General features: G+C 45.8%; 1 protein-coding gene across 2 annotated transcripts in view; it reads left to right on the top strand.

The window, feature by feature from the left end:
• The window catches only part of APLF (aprataxin and PNKP like factor), a 960,891-nt gene that overhangs the window by 607,934 nt on the left and 340,127 nt on the right, over window positions 1-12,830 (top strand). For both annotated transcript variants that reach the window (XM_069608357.1, XM_069608358.1), the window contains exon 7: window positions 1,861-2,219. In XM_069608357.1, coding sequence (XP_069464458.1) covers window positions 1,861-2,219 — 359 coding nt within the window. The remainder of the gene's footprint in view (window positions 1-1,860; window positions 2,220-12,830) is intronic.

Below are 12,830 nucleotides of genomic sequence, written 5' to 3'. Positions count from 1 at the left end.
GCCCGAGGCCTCCAAGGCTACTGGCTGCCAAGCCCAGGGTCTCTTCTGGGCAGTCTGGGGACAGACCCAAGGCCTTTCAGGCTACCAGCTCCCAATATGAGGGGCTCAGGAGCCCTACCAGGCTGTCATTGGAAGGGCGATCAGGCTTGTCCTCTTCTTCTACCCCAGTGGGTAAGGGATTGTCGAGTGCCACTTCCAAGAGTCTGTCCTTGGCTAGCTCCAGCACGGCTACCGGCACAGGTAGCAAGGGCTCCCAGCCTACCGGAGCTCGCTCCGACTACCGGCCGAGCGCTCAGTGCCTACCAGAGGGATCTCTGAGGTCAATGCTTCTGCTTCGGGTCCAAGACCCAAGCTGTATCCTCTCCAGTCTGAGGCCTCTCTTGCCTCAGGGCCTTCGCGCCCTCCCACCCAGCGCATGGCGCAAGACTTCAAAATGGCAGAGCGGCACGTGGTGGACCCTTCTAGGCAGGCAGCCATCTTGGTTCCAGCTCAAGCACCGCCAGTGCGTTCACCCATCTAATGAGCTTCGCAGGATGATCCCAGCCCCCTTCCCTCTGTAAGCGGCAGCGGATCTTACGGTGCTGGTTTTTGGTCGCCTCAGGGCTACATCTACTCATCGCAGCCGTATGGCTACACGCACAATGCGGCCCAGCGCTTTGACCAGGAGCGGAAGCTCAGCGTCTCGGAGGGCCAGGCCCCTAGGGATCCGGCAGCTGGTGAGGGCTGCTTCTTCGAGTGTTGCTCCGCCTCCTCATGCGTTCTCCTTTCATGGTCTTAATTTTAAATAATTATTTTTGAAGAGTACTAATGAAATCACCTTTCAATTACATATATATGTGAATCCCACATAATCTAATGAGCATAAAATGGTGTACATCTTTAATAAAAATGGGTAGATCAGTTTAATTACCTAACAAGTGACTCACTATAGGAATCCTCACAGCCACAATGTTACATGGTTTTCTCTTTCCATCTACATTATTAAAGAATCTGAACAGAAGATCAGTTCTTGAATTTAAATTCAGTTTAGTTTATTATCAACAGACATATGCACTTTAAGAATCATAATCAGCACATTTTTCCCTATTTTTTATTGGTTTAATAGGTAATACACGAACAGGTTCACAAGCAAGCACTTAAGTTGGCATCAAATAAGAGGAAAACAATATCCATTTTGTATGAATGTACATTTGATACCTTGTAATTCACCATTATTCTATATGGCATAACTTCCCAATGTCATTTTGATACCTCCAGTACAATGTCATCCCATTTACTTAGATCAGCTGTAAACATATTTTTTTATAATAATTGGGATTTCAAATGCAAACTTTGCATGCATATATTAACAAACCAACAATGTGAGAGTGGTCTTCTTTGTCGCCCATTTCAACTTTATTTTTCACTAATGCATGTTTTGTTTTTCAGCTGTTTATTAAAATGTGGATTCATGCTGGTATTTGTATTTGTTTTATGTATTTGTAGTTTAAAATATTTGTATTCCCTCATTTGAACTAATGTTCTGTAGGTTTTTCTAGAAATCTCAATTACAAAGACAAAAAATAACTTTTCCCCATCGTTTATTAGAATATCAAGAAACAAAATGTCACAGTTCAATACTATGTTTATAGACTCATGATCTGGATTAGGAGTTCTTTGTTTCTGAATTGTGATCAGAATTATTTTTGAAAAGTGTTTGGCATTTCATTGAGAATCTGTAACTGTAAGCTAATATAATTATAATATTTCTTTGAAAAATCAGCATATTTTCAATATTTCATTTTCGTTCCCATTAACAAGCGATTGTGTAAAATAATTCCATGCACATGTTGACAGTGTTATTTGTATTTTTGTTTAAAGGGGGCAAGTAGATATCAAGAAATTAGTAGTTTGAATGTGGATAATGATGAAGACAGGCAGCCCAGAAAAGAAGAGACGGAATACAAAAATACCTCCACTACCCCAAACACCACTAAGACAAGCCAAGTGGAGAAGAGTGACGATGAGGAAAAAGCCAGTCTGAATGCAAGCCCACTTGTTCGGCAGAGTAAGGCCCCTCAATCGCATGAGCCCTCTAATGAGGACCAGGAGATGGAATTAAGCAGCAGTCCTGCACATAACATGGCTGCGTCTGCAAGTAATGCGGATTCACGCAAAGTTTCTATACAACCAACAAGCAGCAAGAGAATCCCCTGTGGGTATGGACAACAATGTTACAGGTAAGGACCAATGTAGTATAGCAGAGAAAACATTTTGTACTTAAAGTCACCTTGCAAAGTAATGTCATTACTCCTACTTCCCATCCCCTTTTCACCATACTGCATGGGCTTCCCTCGCTCGGGACTGGAACAGAACCCTTTTTCACACAAAAAAGCTTTTCCCCTTTAAATGTAGTCATGCGGAGGCGTGGTGCCAGGAGCATTCGCTCCGCTGGCTCCCCTCTCTGGAGCCACACCAAGTCCTCTCTTCTGCATCAACGGGAGCGGACCTGATTCACCTGCGCTGGTGGTTGAGGCCTTTTTCCACATAATTTCATGTGCCTGCTTTTCCCCTGGAACCAGTGTTCCATATTTTTTATTTTAATTCTCTGATTTCACTGTACACCAGCCTACGGTGCCTCGCCCTCCTCTGTGCATGTCGGCCCAGGCGGGCTTCAGTAAGTGCCCTTCCTGTGACTGATGGACCTACACGTGCTGTGTCTGCAGTGTCTCAGTGAGGAACATGGCTGGGAAGTTTATTCAGCGTGCAACGCGCTCACACCTAGGTCATTGATGAACAATTTCGCCAGCTGGACGGAGCTCTTCTCCAGATCTCCGCCCGGAACACTGAAGGAGTACTTATGCAGGAAGTTTATGCCCAAGGTAAGTACCCTATTCACTAAAGCACCCTGAAAGGGTGAGTCCTTTCCTAGGAATACCCTGAACAGGAGGGATCATACGGATCCTCAGACCAACAAAGGGCCTCAGTCTCCTAGAGCTACTGGTCAGCAGACCAAGGGATCCAAGTTTCCTTCCGGGCCACGGGCTGAAGGACCGAAAGGTTCTAGTACCAGGAAATCTCCCAAAGGGCTTTACTCTTCAACCGGGCCTTGGCCCGTGGGGGTGCCTGCACCCAAAGCACTGCCGGGTCTATGTCCGAGGGCAACAAGCCTCCCAGGTCCACGCCTGGGGTACAGAAGAGTTCCTTACCTACACTTGAGGGCAAACAGGTGGGAGCATGTCAGCCGACTCTGAGTTTCTGCGCTTTCCTTCCCAGCCTGTCAAAATGGTGGCCCCAAGTGACAAAATGGCGCTGCACCAAGAGGCTTGCCCATCCGAACCGGAGGACACACTTGAAGCCGCGCCTCCCGCATTCAGGCAGTAATTCACGCCACGGGTGGAACAGTCGCCTTTGCACATGCTGCAGCTGCCGTGGTGCACAGCCTACCCGGTACCTTCACTGTTTGTCCGCTACAGCAAAGCCAGCTACACTCAGTCCAGGCAGGGCTACGGCAGGGCCCAGCCCGTAGCACCAGCGGCTCTAAACCGCTCCGCGCAATCATGCGAGGAGCATTTTTTTGATACATTTGTGACATTAATGAAGTCCCAGGAGATGGCTGGTATCTTGAAGGCATCATTAAGTGCAGCATAAGACTACGCTGTTGCCTCCATTACCACTGCCTCCAGTGTAGCCGCATGCTCTGGTGCTGCCTCAAGTACTACCAGCATCCGTTCGGCCTGCGGTGCAGCCTCCAGTGCCTCCAAAGGCTCTGGTGACTCCTCAGGCTCTGGACGCTCTCCAGGCTCCTACCCCACCGGTCCTGGAGGCCCCCCCGGCAACCACACCCAGAGACAGTGCAGATGAAGGCGGTGCAGACCCTCCCGCAAGGAACCAGGCAACTGACCAGGCTGACACAGACGAGTAGGAGGATGCAAGACAACTTCACTTCTGCCTGGGCCTTAATTAATATGCTAACTAGGTTGCCGGAATACCTGGGGATCCCTCAGCCACAGAAGGAACAGCCGGAGGGAGGGGTACTAGCCGAAGTGGTGACGATCGGAGCCTCCACAAGGTTTCTGCATTCCTCTGCAGAAGGACGTCAAGGCCTTAGCCAAAAAGGGATGGGCTAAGCCTCATGCCACGCAGCTCACCAACAAATGCCTAGATGCCAAGTACAGGCAGGCATAGGGGGATACGCTGCTGCTCTCAGTTCATCTGCAACCCCACTCATCTGCCATAGCGGCGGCTTTCCTGTATTCCAAGCCGCAGGCCTGCACGACAACCACAACATTGCTGGGCAAGGAGGACAGAATTCTCAAAAAGATGTATTGAATGCCCGGCTTCACCCGAGGGATTCATGTGGATGGAATGCTTGTGGCAGCAAACCAGAGACTCTGGAAGGAGATTGCAGAATTTCTGCCTGACCTGCCAGTTTATAAGCAAGCAGCCTTCAAGTCGGGCATGGTGGAGGCTAAACTGGTCGTACAGTTTATAATGGACTCAACTGTGGCTGATATAGACACGGCAGGGAGAGCCATCTGTATTGCCACCTATATGCAGCGATCGGCTTGGATGAGGTCCACTAAATTTAACTGAGACGTTCGGGAATGCATCCTGGATCTCCCATTCAGTCTATCTCGCTATCCTAGCTAAACCGGCCACAAAATCCTATGGGCTAGTTTAGGCAAGGTGAGATAAGGGGAGAACATTAAGAGGTTTCAGGGGCTTCCAGGATATGCGCCAACAGGATATGTCCCCCAGCCTTCACATGTGGCATGCAGCAAAGGACCTCAAACAAGGTTTTTTTTACAGTGCCCTCTCCCAAGCTCCTGCCTCAGATGGCAATAAACAATGAGGTGTGCATCAGGGTTGTCAGCTGTACAGTGGGGGGCAGGCTTGCTCTTCACATTCAGTCTTGGCAGACAAAATTTGCAGATCCATTTGTCATCTCGGAGGTCTCCAATGGGTTTTGCCTCCCGCTCCCCTCCATCCCCCCTCTCTCCCAACCCCTTCTTCAGATCAGCACACCTGCTCTTCTTGCTGAAATGACAGCATTCAAGGAAAGCAGAGCGGTGGAGGAGGTCCCACCCTCTCAGAGAGGCTCAGGATTCTATTTGCAAATGTTTACAATTCAGATGAAGAACCTGCCCCATTCGGGTTCAACTCAGCCCTGTGTGTATTCACCAGGTTGATGAACGCAAAAGACGCAGTCCTCAGGATAGAGGTCCACCATTTTTACCTGGACGACTGGCTCATCAGGGTAGAGTCTCCAGGTGCAGTCCAGGTCACAGCACACCATCTTAAGGAAATATATTACAAGCTGGAGTTCTCTAGGGTTGTTTGTAATACACTAATAGGAAAGAAGCCAAAAGTAGTGAGGTTTAGGAATCAGAGTGTGATATGTACACACATTTATTGATCCTGAAAAAGTCAATCTAACAGTACTCACCCATGGTGTTTTTACTTGTGTTGTTTTAACATGATGTATATGTTTTATGTACTATGATCATTTTTATGATTGTTTTTATGAAATGTATTGAATCTTAATAAAATTTTGTGATAATTGATTCCACTTGACATGGGAAGAGTGTTAGGTGTTACCAAATTAAATATCGGACTTTCTTTTTGTATATAAAAAGGATATGCTCACAGAGCAAGAAGTCTGTTCATCCCTACCTGTGACTCAGAACTGTTTTGAGAATAGAGGGGTTCTCTATCTGTCAAACCGGATATTAAATTATGCCTCTTATTATAAACGATTTGTACGTATATTGGCCTACGCCAAGTTGCTTAAAAGATTGTACGCGAATAACTCTCTGCGGCAAGGTCTTGACCTTAGAAATTGATGTAAGCCGCCATCTTGAATCAAGCCTCCCCTCCATTTTAGGTTAGAAACCGCCATTTTGGGGTTTTATACAAAGTCACCCTGTAATCTAAAATGGCCGTCTCGTGTGTCCTTGTTCTTGCCTTAACCTCTCCAACCTCTGTAGGGGAGTTAATGTCCAACCTGCCCTCAGGCTACATGTTAGGGTCATGTAGACCTTGTCCTTTGTTGACCTCAGGAGCAGGGGATTACTTGAATTAGCAATGTTAAACTACAAGTATACAAGAACAGTAATGCTATCCGAATATAATATGCAAAACATTGTTTGGTCTGTATTAAAGCAATATATAAAGAGTGTAAATGTTAAATTGAAGAATAATGGAGTGTGTTAGTAAATGTATTGAAAAGTAAACCGCATGCACGAGATATGTAAATTAGGAAAGTGAACCTGGCGCGACCCTAGCCCAGTGCATGATTAACCTGTAAAGGGGCTGGACATCATTTTACAAATTGTATAAATGCGTCGATGTCCAGCTAGGAAATTCCCTCACTGCTCATATTGAACCCTGCTGGTCGTCTCTGTGATGTATTGACGGCCGAATAGCTATTTGTGTACTTTGTTGAATACTGTTTAGTTTTGTAATAAAGATTCTGGGAATCTTTAAAAGCCCGTGTCGGTGTATTTTCCTTTGCTCGGTATAACAGCCGTAATATTGTATTTTTTCTGATTCCACATAACAACCAGCGCAAATCCCAATTACAGCCCACCCTGTCCTTGGTCTTCCTGGGCCTACTATGGGAAACACGGGAGCAGAAGATTTTCCCTATAGCATAGAAGATTTGGGCTATCAGTCATTTCCCCAGCCAGACGACCAGCACACCCTAGTGGTTTCAGCACCTTATGGGCATCATGGCTACATGCCGTCTGGCTATTCCACTTACGAGATTCAGGATGAGGAGGATTCAGCTGCACCTGGCAGCCTCCTGGAAGCAGGAGACTGACTAACAGGCTGCAACACTCTCCATCCCAACGGACCTCGGCCAGTATTTATTGTGGAGAGTAGTCTGCATTCAGACATAGAGTTATATGTGCATGTACTACATCAACAAGCAGGGGGCACCAGGTGTCCTCCCCTGTGCATGCTGGCCATCCAGATTTGGGAGTGCGCTGTGGCGCACAACATCAATTTATCAGTGATCCATCTTCCGGGGGGATTCCATTCTGGAAGCGGGCAGGCTCAGCAGACTGGGCATGGACAACTACGAGTGGCAGATATGTCTGCACGTTCTTGGCGGCATCTTTCAGAAGTGGGACCACCCAAGTGTATACTTATTTGCCACGGAGCACAACAGGAGATGTCACCAGTTTGTTTCCTGGATGTGCAGGGGCATAGACTCTCTGGAGGGACACGCTTCACCTGCACTAGGGACAGTCTGTGGGCATACGTGTTTCTGCTGACCCCTCTGATCCACATCTGCAAGATTAAGGAGGCGCAGGACCTTTGGCTCATTCTAGTCGTACCTCAGTGGCCAGCCAGGCCGTGGTATTCATGGGGTCCCTTTCCTTGGCCCATCAGGTGAGCTCCCAAGCTCACTCAACAGGACAGGCAGTGGTTCACCAGGCTCTGGAAGAAGTTAGCTCTAACACACTGGTTCCTGAGAAAGTGATGCTGCAGAACCTGCAGTTGTCCCAAGAGAATCTGCAGATTATACAAAAGGCAAGGTGCGACTCCACAAGGAGTCATTACAAGAGTAAGTGGGTAAGGTTTGGCTACTGGGCAAGGGACAAGAGCATAGACGCTACAGCCTGCACCCTCGACCGCGTACTATCTTTCTCTGTCTCCCTGGCTGAATTGGGTGTGCAGGTCGACACGTGCTGCACCTATTTGGCATCCTTAGGCGCTTATAGGAACTTGGACACCATGTCATATTCCACTTCCAACCTGGTGATCAAGAGGCTTCTTACATGCTTAACAAGGTTGTACCCTACTGTCAAGCACCCTCACCTGTTATGGGATCTCAATGTTGTGTTGAGCACCATTGCATAAACCATTCAAGCCTATGGCTTTGACGGACATCAAACTAATTACTATCAAGACCGCCCTCCCTGGGCTCACTTCAGCACACAGGGTTAGTGAGATTAGGGCCCTGGTGGCTCCGGAACTGTACACCACGTCCCAAAGAGATATGGTGGTGCTGCGCATCCACCCTTCATTTTTCCCAAAGGTGGTTTCATCCTTCCACTTGAACGAGGAAATTGTGTTGCCTACATTCTTTCCCAACCCGAATTCTGAGGCAGAGAGAGTCACAAAGGAGTTTGGTAAGCCAGTCGCCTTGTTCATCACGTTTGGTGGTTCAAAGCCTGGCTGTCAGACCTCCAAAGCTTCTGGAGCATGGTGAATGGTGATGCCATTCAGAGGGCCTACGAAGGTTAGAACAAGGAGTTACCAGCAAATCTTCATGCCCATGCAGTCAGCGCAAAGGCTACTGCAGTGGCTTTCCAGAGACATGTGCCTTGGCAGGTTATTAGCAAGGTGGCTACATGGACTTCCCCACCCGCCTTTTGCAAGCGCTATTGTCTGGACAGCACCAGACTTTGGGCAAGCAATGTCGAAGAAACGTGTTCTCATAAGTCTATAGACATCTCCCCTCCCTAAGGGCTAATCATCATTGGTAATCGCCCATGCAGTATAGAGGAAAGGGGATGGGACGTAGGAGTAATAACAAGTTACTCACCGTAGTGACTAACATACTCCTACTCCATAGTCCCCTTGCCTCCATATGACCTTCCATTAACCCCCTATAAAAGAGCGTAATTAGGCAATAGAGTAATCTGGCCAACACGAGAAAGAGGACTGAGGTGTATCGCCAGAGGGTGGTGTCAGTGGAACGCATGCTCCTGGTAACACGCCTCCGTGCAAGACTACATTTAAAGGGGAAAGGCTTTTTTGTGTGAAAAAGGGTTCTGTTCCCATCCCTACCAAGGGACGCCTGTGCAGTATGGAGGAAAGGAGACTACGGACTAGGTCACTACGGTGAGTAACTTGTAATTTATTTAGCTTTCATTTCCTCACACCACTCATGCAGGCCTTTGCTAAATTGAGGTGATTCCTGCCTCTCTCGACTTTTCAAGGCATGCTATCAAATCAAGCACTTCACCTTCTCTTGACACCTCTCGCCATCCCTTCCTCTTCCTTCAAATAAGAGACTCCTCCTACCAGCCCATCATTCTGTTGGTCCTGTCTTCAACAGGATATGGCATGTCGGGGCTCTGTCTGTGCTAGGGTCATAACCAATTGCCAATTTCCTGAACAGATTCTACCCTTGGACTTGTTCTCAGTCCACTGGTAAAGAAGAAACCCCTCCCCAAAAGTTGGAACGGGGCCTTTTTTGTGCTCGACTGGTTCAGTAAAGAACAAAATTGTGCATGCATTCTGATGGCCAGGTGTTGAGCAAGAAAACCCCTGTAGTATTTAGAAGCTATAGCTCTACAGGTAAGGAGTGTATTTGTGACTGTTTGGGTCCAGGCTTTTTTCATGCTAGTGAGTGTTTTGTTGACTTTCCAAACCACTCTGAATATTGTAGCAAATTGAAAATGAGAAACCGTGTGCAACAGAGGAAAATCCCCACAGGTGACAGAGCAATTTCTCTTCATCCGTTTCCTCCTCATCTTTTTCTTCTCATGTAGCCAACCCAGTCGGCATTTTTGAAGAGCCAGGATCCTAGCAATGTAAGAAAAACTAAAAGTATATACCTGAAAGAAAATGTAAGTACACCTCCCTCCCCCAGGCAATAAAGGAGGAGAAGAAATCTTCATTTAGGGATTATTCAAGCTCCGAGACAGAGACTGGAAGCATAGATAAACACTTGAACAAAGATATGTTGCCTTAACTATTTGACGTAAACCAGCTGAACCTGAATCTGCAGGATCCATTTCTGCCAGGGGCTTTGTTAACCTCTTGTCTCAGGTAGTACAAAAGGTCACCTAAGGAGGGTGCTTTCCATGCTTCCTGATGTCATTGATATCACCTCAGGAGTCATATGTTCTGGAAAAGGGAACGTTTCCAAGATTCATGTCCAAACTACATGCCATGTTGGGGTCAGAGGACCGATTTTCTGACTGCTAGCGGAGGAAGATTTGTGTGCCTGCCTCAAGTCCTCCCCCCTCCCCCCGCCATGTTATAACAAAAAAGGCCGCTATTTGTGCCTTTTTCTTTCCTATCATTTAGCTTTCATGCAGGGGGCAGGGGGATTTTCAACATTGGCCCCCGCATTGTGGTCTATTCATCACGCTAGCAATTTAGTTCAATACTGATCTGCCAGTGCTTTTTGATGATCTAAAGTGGAGGTTATGATGGTCCAATGCTACATTCTTAACCAAGCTTGTTGCTGGTCCAAAATGTTGGTTTCAAGAGAATTTCCCTTTAGAGGGATGAAGGGTTGTGACCCCACTTAAAGGCAAAGAAAGGGGGGGCGAGGGTAGTAAAGGAAAACGCAAGAAACACCAGCGAGGTTATTGCAGCGCATCAGGTGCAACGCAGTAAAAACATGGAACCATATATATAATACATATGTGTATGTATATTATATATGGTTGGAATTATGCATTTTACATTATGAAGATTAGGATGCCTTTTAATTGATTGATGTTTATATGCACGTTCAAAATGATATATTCTGAACATTGCAGGAAATGTGCTTGTAAGAAAATACTAGTTTCATTTCAACGCTGCTGAGCATGTATCTACTCGTAGTTTTGAATATTCTTAGAGATGCTAATAAGGGTAAATGTACGGAATCAATGCACATGAGTGTATCAGTAATTTCTGAACAAAATTGAATTTCTAGAAATATTGTACTTTATTTATGGATATGACTGTCAAATCTCGTGCACCAACACATGATTGATTAAGAAGTAACAGAGGAAATTGAAAGCAATTTTTCCTTTGGAATGTTGAATGCCTCGGTAAATTAGAAAAACAAGATGTTGCTTTGGGGAAAGAGGGCTGGTGTCATATATCTAATCATGACACTACATCTGGCCCGCAAACCGCATCCCTAGTGATGGAGGAGACATGATTAATGCAATAGAATAGGTGGCAGCAAGATGAGGGTGAAACAGGGTTTCACTTGCATACTGCTGGGGAATAATATGCTTGATGCAACTACAATCTGGCTGTTCGACAAAGTCGACTTTTATTTGTATGCTAATTTAATGGGAAATGATTTCATGATTGTATATCGCAGCAACGGACATATGTAGGTAGAAGAAAAATTATATGTGTAGCTTATTTATGCAGCCCGAGCATAGCTAGGATGCAGCGAAGCGTACTCTAAACAAAGGACAAAATACATTGAAATGGGCAAGGGTCAGGAAGTGATGGAAAACTGTAAAAGTGGAGGAAGAAATGCATTAATGAGGGAGAAGGGACAGAAAGTGATGGCGGCTTGATCGCCAGTAATCTTTTGGTTGAAAGGCTGATGGCACTAAACAACTTATTACAGCATGGGCATATTTTCTAAGCGGATTCCCACCCAAAGGGAGATAGTTATTGTTTTATTTTTTTAAATAAATTCATTACCAGTGGCAGTCTTTATAGTAACAAGCCTGATGTTTGCTGACGCCATGGATTTGAAGGGTTTGTGTGCCAGGGTGCCCAGCACCACTTTAAGGTCCCAGACTGGATGTGGACGTTTGACAGGAGGATATAATCTGGTCCGACCCACTAAGTGCCTTTTAACCACTGGATTGGAGGAGGAGAAGATGTTGTCTCCGGAGTTCTTGTAAGCCCCTATGGCAGCCAGATACATATGACACGTGTCTACCTGCACACCTGAGTGAGCCAGATGCGCAGAGAAGGATAACACATCATCCAGTGAGCATGTCAGCGGATCAATCTGGTTTGTCTTGGCCCAGTGACAGAACCTCGTCCACTTGCTCTTGTATTAACTCCTGGTGTTCTCGTTTCTTGCCCGCTGTATGACCTCAAGGTTGTCCTATGGCAAGTATGGATGCTTCAGGGGGACCTGTTCAGGAACCAAGCTGCCAGGGCTAACTTCTGCGGAGCGGGGTGAGCCACTGTGCCCCCCTATTGTGAGAGTAAGTGGGCTGGACCCAACGGGAGGTTTACCGGAGGCTGATCCTACAGTCGGAGAAGTTCCGAGAACCAAGGTCTTGCCGGCCACCATGGCGCTGCAAACAAGAAAAGGGAGCTGCTACCTTGGGTTGACAACAAAGATGTTATATTATTCAAAACCTAATTGGATCAACCCCTGATTTAAATGAAGCTCCAAGTCAAATTATTTATGTTCATTACCAAAAGAAACACATAGAACAGGGAAAGTTATCTAATTTTACTTTTACATCATATTGAAAAATAGACATGAATGATAAATGAAGTACACTAAAACATGAGACACACAACAGTTCGTCAAGTTGCAGTATTTAGCATATCTAATGTACACTGGAAATGAAATTATTTTTATTTGAAAAAGGGAATCTGTAATTTCAAACCAAAGTATAAAAAAGAGGAATGGAAAGGAAAATCTTAGTTATAGTGTTAGGGTAAAGAGAAGGGGGGGAGAAACCAGAGCAAAAAAAAAAAAAAAAGAAAATGACCATGTAAACCGAGCAGTCTCAGAGAAAGATGGTATAGACCAACAAAAAGGAAGGATTTAGAGATGTTATTTCATTTTAGTAATCACATACATATTGGCTTGTGTAAATAATCAGAAAAACAATGACCAATCAGTTATTATTGTTAGATTAATATCAATATAGGTCAGTTTCTAGAGCGATCCAAGAAGTGACAGAATAATCATGTCCAAAATATGCATTCTAATATCATTATCTTTAGTGCCAACATTGGTCCCAATTTGCAGGAAGTAAATTCTTGTGCATAGAGAGCAAAGGCTGTATCCAAATGGTTAGTGTTTGGCCAGATGAAGAAGCCATGTCTGTGCCCTCCTAGGAATCGCGTTTAGGCGGTGGCGTGAATAAAAGTCGTGGAAACCGCCATCATCAGGG

This window comes from Ambystoma mexicanum, chromosome 4q (assembly GCF_040938575.1).
Source record: "Ambystoma mexicanum isolate Mex_15411 chromosome 4q, UKY_AmexF1_1, whole genome shotgun sequence".
Lineage (NCBI taxonomy): Eukaryota > Metazoa > Chordata > Amphibia > Caudata > Ambystomatidae > Ambystoma > Ambystoma mexicanum.
The sequence above is the reverse complement of the archived record's forward strand: the minus strand, read 5'-3'. Positions and strand labels throughout refer to the sequence as shown.